This window comes from Phycodurus eques, chromosome 5 (assembly GCF_024500275.1).
Source record: "Phycodurus eques isolate BA_2022a chromosome 5, UOR_Pequ_1.1, whole genome shotgun sequence".
NCBI lineage: Eukaryota > Metazoa > Chordata > Actinopteri > Syngnathiformes > Syngnathidae > Phycodurus > Phycodurus eques.
In genome coordinates, this window is record NC_084529.1 from 2,445,559 (window position 1) to 2,463,950 (window position 18,392).

Sequence of the window (18,392 nt, forward strand, 5' to 3'; positions counted from 1 at the left end):
CCACGCTACGCATACCTGCTATACATCAACATGATGGAAATGAGAATTTTTCTTTCAACAAGATGGTGCACTGCCACACTACCGCAGAGCTTATCTGGATGACAATTTGCGAGGATGAAGAGGTGCAGTCAAGTTCCCCGCACACTCTCCTCATTTAACAACACCTGCGGACTTTGACCTATGGGGGACCCTCAAGGTATGTTTCGTATCGCAGGAAACCGACGACATTGGTAGACCCTTGGACAAGAAATTGAAAATGATTGTGCAGCAATCCCATTGGGCACTTTGACCAATGTTACCCGAGCAGTAGTTCGCCATACACATACAGATGTAAGATCATGCTCACCACTTAGACCGCCTTTTACCATTTTAGAGGCCAAAGGGAACCTCTATTAATCTCGTGATAGCTGAATAAATTTGGTATTAAAATATTTATACAAGTTTTCCTTTTCCTGATGTGAATGTGTGTGTGTGTGTGTGTGTGTGTGTATCTATTTATCCATCTGTGTTGGCTGACTATGTATTGTGCACAATTTGCACTAGTGTAGAACTGTGCTGCACTACAATTTTATTCAACAATGCAATCGCAGCTGTGTACATGTCGAATTGCTTTTTGTTACTTTTTTTCACTCCCTCTCTGTGTCACTAGATTTTACTTTTGTTAAACAGCTTTATTGTGCTCGATTTAATACTGTTAACGATTAGCTTGTGCATCTCCATCGTGCACTTCCTTGACTCTACCGCTAGGTGGATACGTGCACCAAGACGAGATGCACAATACGTCAGGTGACTTGACGAGTGATTTTTGTTTCTTGACAGGGTGACGTCAGTTCACAGGTGGATGAATTAATGCGTTTTTTGTTGTTGTTGTTGTTGTTTTTATGTCAACAAGCAACATAACTATCAATATAAAACGTGACACTTGAATAGGTAAGTACAAGTGTTGTCAGGTAAGCAGCTTATTGTTAAATGAAATTATTGACTAGGTGAACATTTTGGGGAAAAAAGTCTGGCATAAACGTCTCTCTGTCCCGCTATGTGTGTTTTGCGCATCATTTACTATCGACGACGTTGCCGTGGAAGCCGCAGACGCTTGTCTCAAATGACCAACCTTGTGTGAGGGGGGGAAAAAAAAAAAAAAAAAAAGGTTTTGACAAACGGGTAGCTCAGCCAATAAAAGCCAGCGTTGACTGGTTTGTTGACAAATCAGAGCAATCGGGAGGCGGGGCCAACCCAATCCTTGACGGTAACTGCAGTCGCTAGTGTCAAAATGATGCAGGCGACCAACATGTTGGTTTTTTGGATTTCGTCAACTTTGACATAGGCAGCTTAGCACGCCGATGCCCCCATGGCTACTTTTTGCTTCTTGTAATTCAATTTTCCCTCACATAGACAACGGATTTCATTGAGTTTTTCACCGTGGGGTTTTTTTTTTTTGGTAAGTCTGCATGCGCACTTATGAGCTGCCTAATGGGGGGTGGAAAAAAAGAAAAGGAAAAAAATCGTTTGTTTTCTTTGATCTTCAGTAGTCACGATGGATATTTTTGTTTGGGCACATGTTGTTGTCTTGAATGTTTGTTAGCTTGTGCTGGTGGCGAGAAGGGATGTTGGGCAGGCAGAGAGCGAGACTGGAACCGTAGTGTCACGATGGGAGCAAGCAATGTGCCCCATGTGCCACTTTTTGGTCATATTTGACCACGTTTAGCTAGGTATAGGTCATTATGACTGGGTGTATTGTTGACGTTTCGGCCTAATGTCCAAAGTGTGTGCACAGAACCTAAAATCAAAAAATCAAAAAATCAGAAAAAGACCGATGGCACGTGCATAACATGATTTAAATACAAGAGGTTGTATGCTGCGTAGTATTAGCTTTTGCCCTTTTGATACACATTTGGGCCAAGTGGCAAAGAATAAAATCCTGATGAAACCCAATGCTGTCTTGGCTGTAGATGATGTAAATATGGAAAGAGTGGTCCAGACAACAAGGAGTTGATCTTTCAAGTTGCACTTTGTTTCTTTCCCATCCAGCAAAGGCCCTGCACATGTTCTGGCAGAAGAAGACTCAGACGCAGGCCTGTCCCTTTGGATGAATCTTCTTTTTAGAACTGCTTGAAATGCCTTGACCTAACCGCCAGCGTATAATGGCAGGATTAGTCTCCTTTGTGGGTTTGGTGGCAGTGGTCAAGACCCACATGGCCGCCCGTGGTCCCGGCACAGCGGTTCTGGGGATGACCCTGTTGATCAACGTGATAGCCGCGGACTCACCTGTTGCAGGTAAGGGAGCGCCTGTCCCCGAGGCGCATCGTGTTGGCAAATACCACTGCCGAGGTGCCCTTGAGCAAGGCACCTGTTCCTAACCCCCCCAGCTTCTCTCCTAAATACAATATACTGTAAACCCCAATAGTAAAATAAACATGATGTATGCTTAAATTAGCAACACTGAATATATAAATATATTTTTTACATTGTATTTTTCAGAGAACTTTAGAATCTTGCTGAATGTTCTGAAATCATTTTTCAATACCAGTGTTGGAACAATAAAATCCAATAAATTGAAAATATAGTGTTTAAAAGGAAAATCTATCCGTTCATGTAAATGGAGGGGGGGACGGGGGGGGGGGGGGGGGGCGTGTGACATTGGTCATAGAGACTCATGAAAATTCCATATACTGTACTTTTATAGTGTGTTTTTAGCAACTCTTCATAATTTTTACACTGGTGACTGCTTCAAGACCTTCATAAAGGATGATGATTCAAAAGTGGTGCAATCGTTGCACTGGGTGCAAAGTTAGCTACTTTCCAGTAATTAGTGAAAGGGTTTAAATCGATGCATTTGGTGGTTGTTTTCCCCAGGCTTACTTTTAGAAATGGTGACAGTGGTTCACTAACACCCATCCCCCTACACATTGCCTAGTTAAGAGAACCAGCTAAAGGCAGTCATAAACCCATGATATTATGTGCTAATAGGATTATAGTGACTGGCTGGCTATCAGGAAGTGGAGAATTGGTGAACCCAAAACATGTTTATGCAATAACATCTTAGTTTGGAGTTTTATTTGTTAATCAGAACGCTCAGCATTCTTCCCTTTATATATATATATATATATATATATATAGTGGGAGCTCCAAGGTTGACCACACTCTTTTCTGTGATGCTAATTGACCTTTTATTTGGTACACTTTAAAAACAAAATTTAAAAAAACATATTTGGAATATTCTTTCCAGAGTCCAAAGACATTTTTTATTTATGAAATTGACACTTATACTAAGTCCATATTAGAGTGTCACTCTATAGAGGCCAAAATACCGGACCTTTAAGTGTTTTTTTTTTTTTAATGAATTGGAAATCATTTCTGTTTCAATTTGCTGTTGGAAGACAAATGTGAACAAATGTAAGCGTACTGTAGGTTTTCTTGGTGTTTACAGTATGTGCGCCACCACTTTATGTAGAGCTGTATATAAATATAAGAATATCATAAAGTCAAATTGTGTCAAATTCTTTTGTATATTTCCATGATTTTGTTGCTAAACCCTCATGATCCTGTTTTTGGTTTGGGCTTTGACTGGTCATGTACTATATCCATTTAAAGATGTCCGTACTACAGTATATAATTGGATAGTTTTGAGATTATTATCCTTTAAGTCTGTGTAAAAGACTTATCGTTACATCTACCAGTAGGCTGAGGTTGACAATTGGCATATTTATTCTTATGGCAAAGCATCTAATACATACATGCTTTTGGTTTCAAAATGAAAACGCCCTTTTCAGACTGTTCTCCCACAGAGAGCAGAAACGACTGCCTTACTATTGTGTGGACAGACATCAAACCATTCCTTCCCATTTGGTATCGACCAGTGTCATTTTAAGAACTCTTTGTTCGAGCAACATATCATTGTATCACTGCAGTGTCTTCTGCAACAGGCAGAACATTTTAAGCCAATAATAAATAGTCATATGAAACCAGAATTTATACCCCACCAAATGCCATCCAGTTGTTTATTATAATGTAAATGTATACAATAAAATAACAATTTGTTTCCCATAATGAAGTCAGTTCAAATTCAACAAACCTTTGATTGACAAATGGAGAAAATGTATGTAATATATCAAGCACCCGAATGTACACATGGTTTAAAGAAAACTGAGACATGTGTTCCGCACATACAAAAATCCTGCAAAATGATTTGCTTTACATTGCAACTAAAAGACATTTTCAAACAAGACCACTGGCTTATCTTTGCACAGTGACTGGCTAGTTCAGCCCACAGAGCTGCAGGCCAGGGAAGACCAAGCTAATTACCAGTTCAGTGAAATAGGATCCGTGTGCGATGACAACATGGCCATTCGTTATTCATTCGCGCAGGGGGCCAATGTCAGATCAATGGCTAGAACCCATCCAGAACCAAACTCAAGAGCCTCTAGCACTCACCGGGCCAGAAGGAATCAGTGTCTAGCAGTCTTTTCCTGGCTCGTAACCTACACAAATTGGTGCTTGGCTCTGGTTATAGCAGTGAAAGCTGCTCTTATCCTGGGTCAATGACATCAGATGCTCTTGATAATAGGATTATTATCATTACTAGATATAAGGTTTTATGGTGAATTGTCATGTTTGTAGATTGTGTGGTGGCGCTTTTCAGCATGACGTCACATTATGAATAAAATAGTGCTTTTCATTTCATCTCAGTGAACATGTGCAACGCAGCGGGGCAGGCGTACTGTGCTGAGCGCATCTTAACGTGCTCTGATGAACTGCAACTGATTATCAGTTGTTGTGTTTAAGTCTTCAGCTTTGCCCTTTTGAGCAATTCTCGATAATTACACTTTGTTTGGGACATGAAAAAAAGTATGCTTCCTAAATGACTGGCAAGGTGATGCGTATTGACAGTTTCGTCCAAAGGGATTCCTTAATTGTAACCAGTAAACAGGACGAGCCTGAGAGTTACTGACAATTGAGGTAGTGTAGGAGGATGCGGAGTGACTCACTCCTCTGGGCTTCTCATGTTACGTGTTTGCACTTCGAAGAGAATCCGGACTCACAGACTAAGTGGATGCAACCAATTTTACATGTGGGGGGCTTATCACAGGGGCACCCCACTCCCCACTAAACTCTCCACTGGTTATTACTGATCTCACATTACAGACATGGATGCCACAGACCACAGGGTTCAAAAGTCTTAAAAATGTTTTAACGTTAACAATAGTCTTACATTTTGGTATTTGCGTTCTACATGTGAAAAAGAAAGAAAAACAATGAGGCACTCCAATGTCAAACAATCAGTTATTTGATGCTGGTCGACTTCCAGTTTGTCATTTCCAAATTTGTCCATTACATATAATTTAAAGTGCAAAGATATACAGTGTATATATAGACACTACACTGCAGGAGTTTCAAGCTCATTTTAGTTCACGGGCCACATGCACCCCAATTTGATCTCAAGTGGGCCGGAACAGTATATCCGTGGCCTTATACGCTATAAATAAATAACAAATCAATTTTTGACCATTTTTATTTTGAGTGCACATAATTACAACTACATTTGGAATAATATTCACATTTATTGATAATTACCTTGATGAAAACCTCAAATGTCATAACAAAAACTTCAACAACGTTATGAATCGGTGTTTTCATTTACAATTGCAAATTTCAGACCACAGTCAATTATAAACTATATATATATATATATATATATATATACTGTACACACACCTTTTATAAAAACAACTTATTTAGAAATCATTTTGTATTAACATACAGTACATTTTCACATCCATCTGGAAATCTTGAAAGGCTCAACTGACTCATCACACCTTACAAACTAAAACGGGGACTTTTCACCTTGAAAGTGCAACGTTTCTAAAGTTAATGTCTTAGCTATGTCTATTAAAGACATACATGTCCACGGTAAGTGCAAAATAGAAACTTCAATTAGCGGCTTATTTAATAGTTACCCAGTAGCTTGCCATAAAAAGATGAAAACACAAACAATGAATCTATATGAGATTAGCATTAGACTGTGCACAAACCATTAGCAATCCGTCTCCAACTATTAGCATGCATCAAATTAACTTATAGCCTACATCTCACGAAAGAAGTGACCTTCACCTTTTTCCTGTCAGCGGTCTCCGCCACAGCGAGTCACTTTCATGATTTGTTTGTCTGACGTAACACCACCCTTTTTTAGCCGGGCTTTAATAAACCCATGTACCAATGAACTTCACAAACTCGTTTTCAATGGCACGTGTGCACATTTCCACATGAAATTACCGAACAAGCAATACATGATATTATATATGTATATATAAAAGCATTGGTTCACACAAAGTCTCATTCTTTACTGCATATGGATTGGAGGCGAGCTCCGCCACACCAATTGTGTTTTTTGTTGTTGTTTTTTTTTCTCTCTCTCAGCTTCGTGCATATCACGTCACACGACTCACAGCACAAACATTTTGGATATCCTTCCACAAGTTTCCCACAATAGTTGGCAGGAATTTTGACCCATTGCTGCTGACAGAACTGGTGTAACGGAGCAAAGTTTGTAGGCCCCCACATTTTCAAGGGCTTTTTTGATGGCTACTCCAAAACATTGACTTTGTTATCCTTAAGCCAGTTTGTAAACAATTTGGCAGGACCCTTGAGGTCATTGTCCGTTTGGATGACCCATTCCCACCCAAGCTTTAACTTTCTGGCTGATGTCTTGAGCTGTTGCTTCAATATTTCCACATACAGTAATGTTTTTCCCTCACGATGCCATCTATTTTGTGGAGCGCACCAGTCTCTCCTGTAGAAATTCAGCCCCACAGCATGATGCTGCCACCCCCATATTTCAAAGTCGGGATGGCGTTCTCAGGCTTGCAAGTTTCCCTCATTTTCCTGCGAACGTAAGAATGTTCATTATGGCCAAACAGTTACATTTTGTCAAATCACAGGACATGTCAAACATTAAGATCTTTGTCACTGTGTGCATTTACAAACTGTAATCTGGCTTTTTATGTTTCTTTGGAGTAATTGCTTCTTCCGAGCAGTGGCCTTTCAGTCCATCTCGGTACAGTACTTGTTTCACTGTGACACTCTTACCAGCTTCAACCAGCATCTTTGCAAGGTCTTTTACTTCATTCAAAAAACACCCAAAAAAACCGTACTTAAACAATGACTCAATTCATATGTATTGCACATTAACGTTAAGAATTGTACTTAAATAAACATAAAAAATGAGGTACAAAAGTATTGTCCCTAAAAGTTAAATACATGAACTGCAATCAACAAATGTATATTGGATTAAGAAAGCGTTCAAGCCACTGTACAGTTTGAACATTTTTATTTCAGTGATTCTTTCACGAACCGAAGGAGGGCGCCCGCATAACATAAGTGGTACTTGTACCACACTTTGAGAACCACTGCTGTTGATCATTCCCAAAATAGCAGAATTTTGTGCTCAAGTGCATTATTGTCCAGTAATGAGCTCATATCCGTGTATGTGTGATGTAGCACAAGTTCCTATGATCATTTTGGTGTTGGTTTATTTTAATCATTATTATTTTTAGCTCACTCCCAAAATGAGCATTCTCATACTTTCTACAGGTAACTATTTCAGTCACCCTTTGTCATTAAGGCAGCTGGAGACAGAAACACATTCACTGTCCTTATCACAGTGTTCAGCCACTGCTGCCACCTCTGATCTGGCCAAATACTGTATTTCTCTCTGATACTGATTCAGATTAAGTTGGTTCTTTTTCTGTTGGCCCAATTGATCCCCAAGAGCACTGAGGGATGGGAGGGTATTGATTCAACCCTAGACGTCACCAGTACTGTCTACATCCAAGCATTATCCAGTTAGCTTTTAGGGTTGGGCACACATGAGAGACAAGCGGACCTTTTGTAATATTGATTGCTGAAAATGATCCACAAATTAATCTTGTGAGGTATAAAGGCACACAATCTACTCAGAACTCCTTACCTATAACTGCTGGTATTGACATACATTTGTGAGTCTCATCTTGCTGGAAAACATTTATATCTTTTTATAGTGACAATAAAAATAAATAACACTATTGCAGAAGATTGTTGACTACCAAACTTGTTTATTTGACCAAATGGAACGTTTGCTCCATGCTATTTGCATGGAGCAAATGCATAACAACAAGTCAGAGAGACGCATGAAGGCTCAAGACCAGATGTATGGAAATACAATCTCATTAGCCTGTAATTTATCACACCATGAATAAATTATATTCCATGGCATCAATTCTTTAGTGTTGTCAAACTAATGAGACTGTGCCAGATTTTTAAGCATGTGCTTCATTATGGGATGTATGAGAATGTGTGCTGAACAGCACAACACTATCAGGCTGTATGGGTGTGCGCCTGGGAAGCACATTTTACAGTTCAGTACTGCTCAAGATTAAAGATGGAACATATTCAAATTTAAAATCACAATTATAGATACGAAAATTCTTGTTATCAGTTTTATCACAATATTGCCGAAATAAATATGAACAAAAAGGGAGCAAGTGACAGAACGGTTTACACGTGAAGACGGTCAATACAGTATTAATGATACGGTAATTACAATATAAAATAATAAGCATTTTAAACTTTACCACGGGTTTATCGGTAAATTGCTTCATTCCTACTCAAGATACAACAGAAATGTAAACAAGCTTATTTATTTTTTCATGTCAGAATCTTGGTCCAAGAACGCTCAATGCCATGTTAGGATATAAACCGTTGACCATAAATCCTAAGATTTCATTTCGAAACCCAAGTGGGCACGATAGTGGTTTAACTAAACAGTTATTTAATGCATTTACCAAAATGGGTAGTCACTGTGTCCTCAGCCTTTGACTACCAAGGGACTAAAAAGAGTGCATCTTTAACGTGCCAACCATTTCCTCTGTATCCTTTTCCCTGTCTTTAGATTCACAGTAGCATTCTCACAACTATCAGGATTAATTATCAAATGGTGCACTACATTTGGTCATGGGTATTCAGGGCTCTAGAGTGCGACCAGTGCACCCTTATTTCGCAACAGTGCGCCCAGTCCGCGACTTTGAAAGCAGACGCACATTAAACCCATCTTGGTCTCTAAATCGATCAGAAATAGTGAAGGGCGGGACCCCCCTCTGATTGGCCATGGTCATGTGCGTGCATGCAAAATGTGTTTGCTCAGAGAGAGCTGCTCGCGTACTGAGAGCTAAGTTTTCCGACTACAGTTGTGGACTCGAGTCACATGACACGGACTCAAGTTCTGAATTTGATTACTTTAGACTCATCTTGACAATAGTTAAGACTTGCAACTTGACTTGAACAGCAGTGACCCGTGACTTCACTTGGACTTGAACCCACTGATTTGAAAAGACTGCAGCACTGAGAAACCAACACTTTATAGTTTTCTCTTTCTAGAGCTATATGTATCACATACACGTGACGGAAAAAAATGATGAAATGGTGTTCTACCTCTAACTTTAGCTATGGAGCTAACCTCACTCAATGTTAAACATAATCTTCTCCTTGCTTCTTTGTAGATGAGTCTCTATTAGCCTCAACACACCACGCCAAGGGATTTCTTGGAAATGTTTTGAGTCCAACAAGGCCATCACTATCACCCTTGCCAACCTTTATCGCTACCACCTTTGAGAACCAAGACACACATGGCACTCAACCACTCAATCCGCAACCCCACCGTGAATCCTTCACACTAAGTGACCTCGATGCAAAAGAATCACCGCCTCTTTATACTCCATCATTACATCCATCTCAACTTGTTTTGGGATCTTTTACACAATTAGAGGAATATAAACATTCCATAGACTGGAGGCTGGCTCAGATCAATTCTGCAAAACAAGCAATTCTCCTCTTGCAAACTCCTTCAATATCTCAGATGCAGCCTCAGTTAAATACATCAAAGCATTCTGCTTTTGAAAGGTCAACAGCGCCACGGCTTAGTTTAACAAAAGAAGCTGAAGATATTCGAAGCAGTGAGATGGAAAAAAAACTTCCAACAGTGACCTCCCTGCCTGACCAACCTACTGACCCACTTTATTTCAGTGATAATCCATCAGACGAAGCATATATTTTAGATCAAGTCTTACTAGACCCTACAAATGGTCCAAGTATAATTCAATATGGGAACCAGTTGCGCCCAAGTGGTTCCCTAATGCCAAAGAATAAACTAGTGAACATTTTTCCCAATCCACATGAGATTTTATCCCCTAGCTACCGTGTGCCGTTCATCGGCCCTCACCTTACTTCACCTTCATCTGAAACAACAGAGGCTGCGCCACAGGACTTCTACCCCAAAAATACTGTAGACTTTGACTGGGGGAGTGGAGATTATTTGGAGACAATGGCATTCTTAAGTCCAGAAGAAGAGGACTACTCCCTGGTCACCAAGGTTCCCGACACATACGATCAAGAGGACTATAGAGAACATTACGATACAGCCTTTCCCTCCCGGCTAGTCACATCCCTTTCTTCTTTGCATCAACTTCATATCCTGCCATCTTCAAGCCTGATCATAGTGTATTCAACGCATTCACCTCTGACACCAATGGATCCCTCTTCTCTTTCCCCAGTTCACTCCACAATAGATCACACACTGGAACTTACTCCCACAATTAGCAGTGAACTAGTAGAAGCATCAGACAGTATAGATTGGTCAGATACTTATAGCATTCAACCAACCGATGTCCTCTTACCTGACATGAACAGCTTGGAATATTACACCACACAGCTGACTAAGGAGAACTCTGGTTCAGGGAGTGAAAGTGACCAAAGAGGCAATGTCAGTATGCTCTCTATCAGTTCTTCAGGCATCATGCCCACCAGCAGCATCACCAATAATGTAAAAGTGACAGAGGATATCTCCGATAATGATTTGTCAGGCGTTGAGCCTCATGGTGAAACAACTATAATAAGAACAACAGAGATTTTCAATAGCTCAAAGCCTTTTCTGGACCATTCAGTAGTCACAACACCCTTTCTTGACCCTTCTTCCGCCATCTGGGCCACTCGTATGTCAACCACAGATTGGTCTGCAGGTACTCATACTGTTGGCCTGCACAGATCTGTAGTTATACTACCCAGCCCTACAGATTTTTTGCCAGATGGTATAATGTCTTCCTTCTCCCTGACGGATGTCCACTGGTTTGTCACAGAGGTCTTCCCACTAAGTACTACCATACACCCTACTTCAGTCGACACTGCAACAACAGCCTTCACCTCTGGCCCTACTGAGCATCCTCGTGCTACAACTGAACAGGCATTCAATATCACCTCCGTCTCAGCCAATGGTACTTTGATCCCCCCTGTTGTGTTGGGTGATGAGGGAGTGACGAAAGAGGAATTTGGCAACCCAGCCACAATGACCTTGATCCCAACCAACAGTGAAGCTGATGCCATCGCACCCATAACCGCATCTCCAAATGCCAACACAAGTTCTCATCAAACTGCCGTTACCCCTGTCATGGGTGGTGAGTGGCAGACTACAACTCTGACATCCAGACAGTACCTCTGCAACCTTGAGAAGCCTGAGTATTTAATTCAAATAGGTAAGGCATTTTGTTCTCCATATTATGGTGCACTGGGTCTCACCTAGACTTTGTGTTATTCATGACACTTGATGGCATTTCTAAATTGATTTTTGAAGGCTATACAGTATGTGAACCCCCATGCAAGATTATGAAAACAAATATTTATATACACCTGACTTTATGCTTTAATGTAAAGGTTTGCCCTCCGGGGCCAAAGTTGGATATGCCAAATCTCAAGTCGGAGAGATCCTGAAACGAGAATTCAACAAATCGGTTGAGTTACAGGTACACTGCTTTCTACTGTGGAGTTAGAAAGATGCTTTATTGCCTTTATATGACAAATACAGTGGTGCCTTGACCTATGCGTTTAATTTGTTCCATGACCACTTATTGGAATGAATTGAAATGCCAATAATCCATTTAGCGTGCTGACACCATTTCGCGCTCGTAAGTCATATTTTAGCTCGAAACTCAAGACAAAAAAATCGGCCAAGCAACGGCTTGTATCTTCAAAAACCCATAAGTCGAGATACCACTGTACAGTTACGCATTTTTACGCACATAACTCCTTGAGTCCTGTACCGACTACCCCGAGCAAATGTTACAAAAGTATAACATTAATTGCTTTGTATGTTAAGGTTATAGAGCCACCACCACAGTTTGTATTTCGGGTCGTATCTGATCCTGTTGTGTACACGGCCATATCGGTCATCAACGCCATACAAAGGTCAGGACGCCGCTTCCTGTCTGTATCGGCCTACTGGATGACACGAGACAATAAATACAAAGTTCACACAGGTAAATTAGCTTTTCAATGATTCAAATATTATATATATTTTTCATCATACTATTTTGCTTTCATACTGTGTTTACGTTCCTTTTTATTCTCCCTATGTGCAGTGCTGCAGTTTGTTCCCAGTCACATAGATGTACGGTTTTGCAACTTCAGCGAGAGCATTGAGCGAGGTTTGACCATGGCCTTTGCAGAAGTGCGTCAGCGCTCCCAGGCGTCAACCAATTTTACAGTGCAAGTAAGTGGACTGCAATGGTGGGGAAACATCAACTGTCACTTTGCACTTTGATGTCAAAAGTTCATTACAGTAGTGAGAATCTTGCCTCAAAGAAACAGCTGTTTGCTCTACTGCGTGTTGACGTTGTTCTTTGCGAGCAAAATTGTTTAATCACAATTAATGATGAATAATTGTCAAAGTTTTTACTTTTTCCTGAATGAACTGGAATGTATTTAAGAGCTCTTTAAAATGATCTTAGTGTTACTTTTACAGGGGCTGTTGGTAGTACAGTGGTCCACATGGTTGACTTCTGTGCAATGGTGCGGGCTTAATACCAAGTCAATGCCTCATTCGTTCATAAAGTTAAAGTTTCGATTCATGTCTACTACTTAGAGTATATCCAGCTAAATCTGTGTACTCTTTTTATTCATGCCCCAGTTTTTGAGGATTATAGAAGCGTGCTTTTTGTTAATAAAGGACTTGTTTGGATCGGTACTAAGTTAGGCCTGTGTAGAATTTTGTTTCACCCAGTCATGTAGTTGTTATATATTGTATATTATGATTGGTTTAGGAATTAGTTGCAGCATGGAAACATTTCATGAATAACTAAGTAAGAATGCCCTGGGCAAAACTGCCCAATTGTATGCCCTACTTTCGATTAACTGAAGGTTAACTCTTTCAGAGAGAGACCAGATTTTCTATGAAAGTAAAGCCGAACATGACTTTGCCCTGTACACCTCATAAATTGAACATGCTTGTCAAATTGCTCTACAGATTATCAATATTACCATGGCTGTTCCTAAAAATGAGCAACGACTGGGGAGGTATCCAGTGGACATCACCTTTACTGTGCGCAGCCCCCAGGGTTATCTAACGGGGTCAGAGATCAGCATTGCTCTTATGAAGCTCACCAAGGTGGAATTTAGCTATTACATGGGCTTCCCTGTCCTGCAGATTGCCGAGCGTAAGTCTCATAGTTTTTCAATATAATAGCACTTTTCCATCTAACTGTATAGCACAGTGAGCTCTCTTCTTTGACCTTTCTATGGTGGCTGGAACAATGTCATGACAGTATGATTTTTTGTGTGTGTGTGTGTGTGTGTTCTCATCAAAAGCGTTTCATTATCCAAAGTTAAACACAAGCCAGTTCCTTCGGTCCTCCTGGGTGAGAACAGGTAAGATGTTACAGTTAATCGTGATGATCTACTATGCAGCTAATCAATTATGGCAACTCTTGTGTAAACAAAAAGTGTACATTATGCTGCATTTCTTAGTTCTGCTTTTCATCCATCTAGTTCTCTTGGGAGTGCTGGACAGTGAAGTGGGCCAGAGGACCTTTCAAGCGAAAATCGAGCGCAGGGTGGCCATGTTACTTGGGGAGGCCTTGGGATTAGTCAGACGTGTCAAGAGAGCCACTAATGTTGGCAACAGCAGCGTTCAGGTACCCTGTGTACATACTGCATTTTTCAAGTGCCGGCGACGGTTCTAGTATTAAAGTTCAGTAACTATATGCAGAACATTATGGTGCTACCGACTTATTTAGCTTTTCACAATATGAACCCTTGCACATGCGTCTGTTTGTAAACAGATGACTCAACATTGAAAAAAATGTCCTTGTTGTGCCATTTGCTAATCACCATTGCCCGATGCAAGTCTAACTACCTCGCTACCAAGTGTGTACTGTGGGCCTATTATTGGGCTTTTCAGTGTTCGTGTTACCACTGAAAGCCTTGCTGCTTTACTAATCAGGCTCTAGCTTTTGTGGGTTTCCCCTGCACCTGCTCATCAGCCTCACATGGAGCAAGATGGGGCCATGTCCCCATGGCAACAGCATCCCATTCGGCCCAGAGGCGAGCCATTCAGACCACAAGTGCATGACGTGTTGTTCCTTTTCTTCTCCGTAGCTCTTCGTGATGCTTCCTGTGAGCTGCAAAAATCAGATCAATTATTATTCATTGTTTCTCTCTCTCTATGCTTACGTCATGTTTGACATGATGAAGAGATTGTCTCTGTTTTTGAGAGGGTAGACATCCAGAGATCCAGATATTAGTGTTTGGTAAAAGATTTAGCCAGCAGAGAAAAGGGAAATGCAAGACAGAAAGTTCTTAAACTGAAAGGTTACCAGAATGATAAGTGTTTTCCTGGCTGAGTAGCAACCTAACTGTGCCAGACCTTTCTGTCTTGCTGTGTCATAAAAACAGAAAGCACTGCAGGAGCAGTGATAAGTATACTGTGCTTATCTCCTTGTATCATTTCATCTCTAATTCTGGTCTGTAGCATTTCCCTTCCTTTTGTGTTTTTACAGTCATGAATATGGATTTTTTTTTTCTGTATAAAGAGCTTATTATGTGCTTATTTTCCTACCTTCCCCAAAGACATGCTGCTACTGAGGAGGCCTTGTTTGGATTTTGCTTCTTTCTTTTTTTTGTAACACATTTTTTAAGCATCTCTTCCAATGGGATTACTTGACTTTACTTCGGTGATTTTTTTTCCTTCTTCACATGCATCTATGTAAGCACATATGTCCTCAACCCACTTAACACAAGATTAGTAAAATACAAGGAAAAAGTCATATGATCAGTGTTGTACCTGAACGAATTCAATGAATGAAAGTTCATAAACTCATTCTTATTTTGAGTGAACGTGAACTGAATGTAGTGTATATCTGCTTGATGAATTATTGAGAACGCGCTCATTCTGGCATCTGTGAACGGTTTGTGAATGCCAGGACATTTTTGGTCAATAGAGTACCAGGTTTTCTTTAGACTTCCAGGAGAAAACCTGGCTAAACCCACTGTGAACGAGCCTTCATATGTAGGGGGATAAACGAACGCCTTGTTTGGCCAGCCACCAACAGTCGCACGGCCGCATGCGTCATCAAAGTGCGGCGCGTACCGGAGAAAGGGGGGAATAGCGAAGCCGCACTTGCATGCATCTCAGAGCAGTGCTATGAGCAGCAGCTATAATTGAAGACTCTTCATTGTCCGTAGGTGTGAATGTGAGTGTGGGTGCTTTTTTTTCTGTATGTGTCCTGCGATTGGCTGGTGACCAGTTCAGGGTGTTCCCCGCCGCTCGCTCAGAGTCAGCTGGGATAGGCTCCAGCACGCCCGCGACCCGAGTGAGGATAAAAAATGGATGGAGGAATGTTTTGCATGTTGAATAATGAATATACACTTTGAGGTATATCCTTAGTTTTCTACCCAACCAGGTTCTTAACCTCAGATTGTGTTTTTGTTAGCACATTAAGGATTACAGTCCTCTTTTTTTGTTTTAATTTCTCATTTGGAAAAAATCCCATTGAAGCAACACCTATTTCCTCATGTTTTTGAGACTGTAGGGTGAAAGCTACAGCTGGCTACTACTGTGGCAACAAATGGGTGGCAACAATGGGGAAATGCCAATATCTTAAGGGTAATGGCCTGCAGCAATGTATTGAGGGGGGGGGGGAACTATGCAGTTGTTCATTTTTGGAACAGTGAACTTAGTTCACAGTTTTGAATTATGAACTGTGAATTGAACTTTGCACTGGCTCACTCAGAAAATGAACATTGGCTTGTGATAAATCAGCATACTTTGAACATTGAATGGAACGAACTGCCCAAGGCTACACGAGCTGCACTGGCCATCTTTTCTTGCAGGCCCTCCATTGTGCCTGAACTGTCTTCAGATCCCTTGAGCAGTCTTTGTGGAGCAGGAACGTGTTATCACCGCTAGCTGTATAAAAAGCCCTCGCTCAACTTCAGGCCATAAGAAACACAAAAATGAGAGGTCACCCAGTGGCGGAATGCAACTGCTAACCTTACAACGAGGGGGTTCAGGTTAAGCTCTGTTTGGCAAAATAAGCCAATCAATCTGTGTACACCCTATACTTCTCTTCTTAAGTCATTATGGGATAGGCTCCAGCTTCCCTGTGACTATAATTGGGATAAGAAGTTTTGCATAAAGGTCTTGGGTTCAATTCAGATGCTGAAGTCTTTTGGTGGAGTTTGCATTTTCTTGGTCTGTGTGGACTCATCCAAGTTAATTGTCAACTTGAAATTGTCCTTAGGTGTGAATGTGATTGTTATTGACTGGTGATCCACCCAGGGTGTACCTCGCACCATTCGCAAAGTTAGCTGACTGTCAAAGTGAACTCCTCTTGATTATGTCAATTCATAGGTTGTGAGCATGAACCGGCCTATGGGTGTGGACCATCCTTTGGAAGTTGTGTATTTTGTGGAGCGCCCTGATGGCCAGAGGGTCCCTGCTGTTGAAATGGCCAACATACTCAACAGCTTGGATGTCCAAAAGGCCGCCATCATCTTGGGGTATCGTGTTGAGGGCGTTTTAGCACAACGTGAGTATCTTTAGTGTAGCAGTTCACTGATATGGTTGTTCTTGATGCCGGTAATTTAACTTAAAGCTCTATTTTTTTAAGCTAAGTTGTTTGTTTACCTGCATACAATTATTCAGTGTCTCATTTATCATTGTTTTAAAGAAACACGTGGACTAAATTGTTAGTGCCTTTCCATTAAAAAAAGATAAACCCTCTCCATGGTAACTGAAATTACTTAAAACTGAAGAGACTGGAATTTACCAAAACATATTAAAAAGCCACAAAGCTTCTCGGAGACTGCCAAAGAGTACTGTACCTACTGTGAAACATGGAGGAGGCTCTGTTATGTTCTGGGGCTTTTTTGCTGCATCCAGCACACGGTTTCTGAATCTGTGCAGGACACAATGAAATCTCAATTCTTGAGTGAAATGTGCTGACCAGTGTCTGAAAGCTTGGTCTCAGCTGCAGGTCACGGGCCATCCAACAAGATAAAGACCCAAAACATACAGCTAAAAAATACCAACAATGGCTCAGAACAAAATTATTGAACACAAATAGTGTCGGCAGGTGCAGAAGTCTCATTCAAAGTTACAGAAAATGTTTAATTGCAGTCATCAAAAGGTTGTGCAAAAAATATGGAGTTTATTTTTTAATTTTTTTGGTCCAAGCCATTTGCATGATTATTTATTATTATTATTATTATTATTATTATTATTATTATTATTCTGTACCACAAAAACAATGCCTGGTTTTCAGTGAATTTCAAAGTATTTTAACGTAACTGTATTATTACCCTTGCCATTTATATCTGTGACGATTATAGCGTTTTCTTTTTTGACTGAAATACCAATGATTTTGTCCACGTGTGTATCAGGCATAAGGACACCAACCTCTAGCTCCATGGGATCCTTCATGTTAGCTAATTATCCTCCCTTGCATGCAATGTACGAACAGCCTGAATCTGAAGACAAGGCTAATGAGAGGCCCTTGTGGCCATTTTTACTTAATTGCAGTAACTTAACCAAGGGATGATGCAAGATTTCATTTCAAGGAATGAAAGTGTGTGTTGTTAAAATTACAACTCTGAGACAAGAAGCAACTCTCCAAAGATATACTGCATCCCCACCTTGTGTGTGGCATAACCTAAGGGCAATAGAAACAAATGCTTAATATTGATCGACGTGCAATTCCTCTCTGTTGCACTTCAGCTGTAGAGAAGGTGCCATCGTCACCTTCTGACACTGAGAACCCCAACATGTGGATCATCATCGGAGTGGTGATTCCTCTCCTGGTGGTCATTATCATCATTGCCATCCTCTACTGGAAATTGTGTCGGACAGACAAGCTGGACTTCCAACCAGATGCCATGACCTCCATCCAGCAGAGACAGAAGGTGATACCGCGAAGCTCTGTTGGAATCAGGGTTTATTTACACATTTTAATATTTTGCAGGTTGTCACAGAATCCCCACCTCCAAAACGTCTTCTTGTATTATTAGAGTCAAAAAGCGAGATTATGGTTGTAAATATT

At 40.7% G+C, this 18,392-nt stretch overlaps 1 protein-coding gene across 9 annotated transcripts in view; it reads left to right on the top strand.

Annotated features, from left to right (window-relative positions):
- The first annotated feature begins 2,035 nt into the window (after positions 1-2,035).
- si:ch211-1e14.1 (UPF0606 protein KIAA1549) overlaps positions 2,036-18,392 on the top strand; it is a 29,557-nt gene continuing 13,200 nt past the window's right edge. For all 9 annotated transcript variants that reach the window (XR_009768563.1, XM_061676813.1, XM_061676814.1 and 6 more), the window contains exons 1-10: positions 2,036-2,274; positions 9,531-11,555; positions 11,734-11,822; positions 12,176-12,335; positions 12,438-12,568; positions 13,322-13,511; positions 13,663-13,722; positions 13,843-13,988; positions 16,706-16,883; positions 18,071-18,255. Coding sequence is in view for 8 of the 9 variants with exons in the window: in XM_061676813.1 (XP_061532797.1) it covers positions 2,142-2,274; positions 9,531-11,555; positions 11,734-11,822; positions 12,176-12,335; positions 12,438-12,568; positions 13,322-13,511; positions 13,663-13,722; positions 13,843-13,988; positions 16,706-16,883; positions 18,071-18,255 (3,297 nt within the window). In the remaining variant the exon portion in view is untranslated. The remainder of the gene's footprint in view (positions 2,275-9,530; positions 11,556-11,733; positions 11,823-12,175; positions 12,336-12,437; positions 12,569-13,321; positions 13,512-13,662; positions 13,723-13,842; positions 13,989-16,705; positions 16,884-18,070; positions 18,256-18,392) is intronic.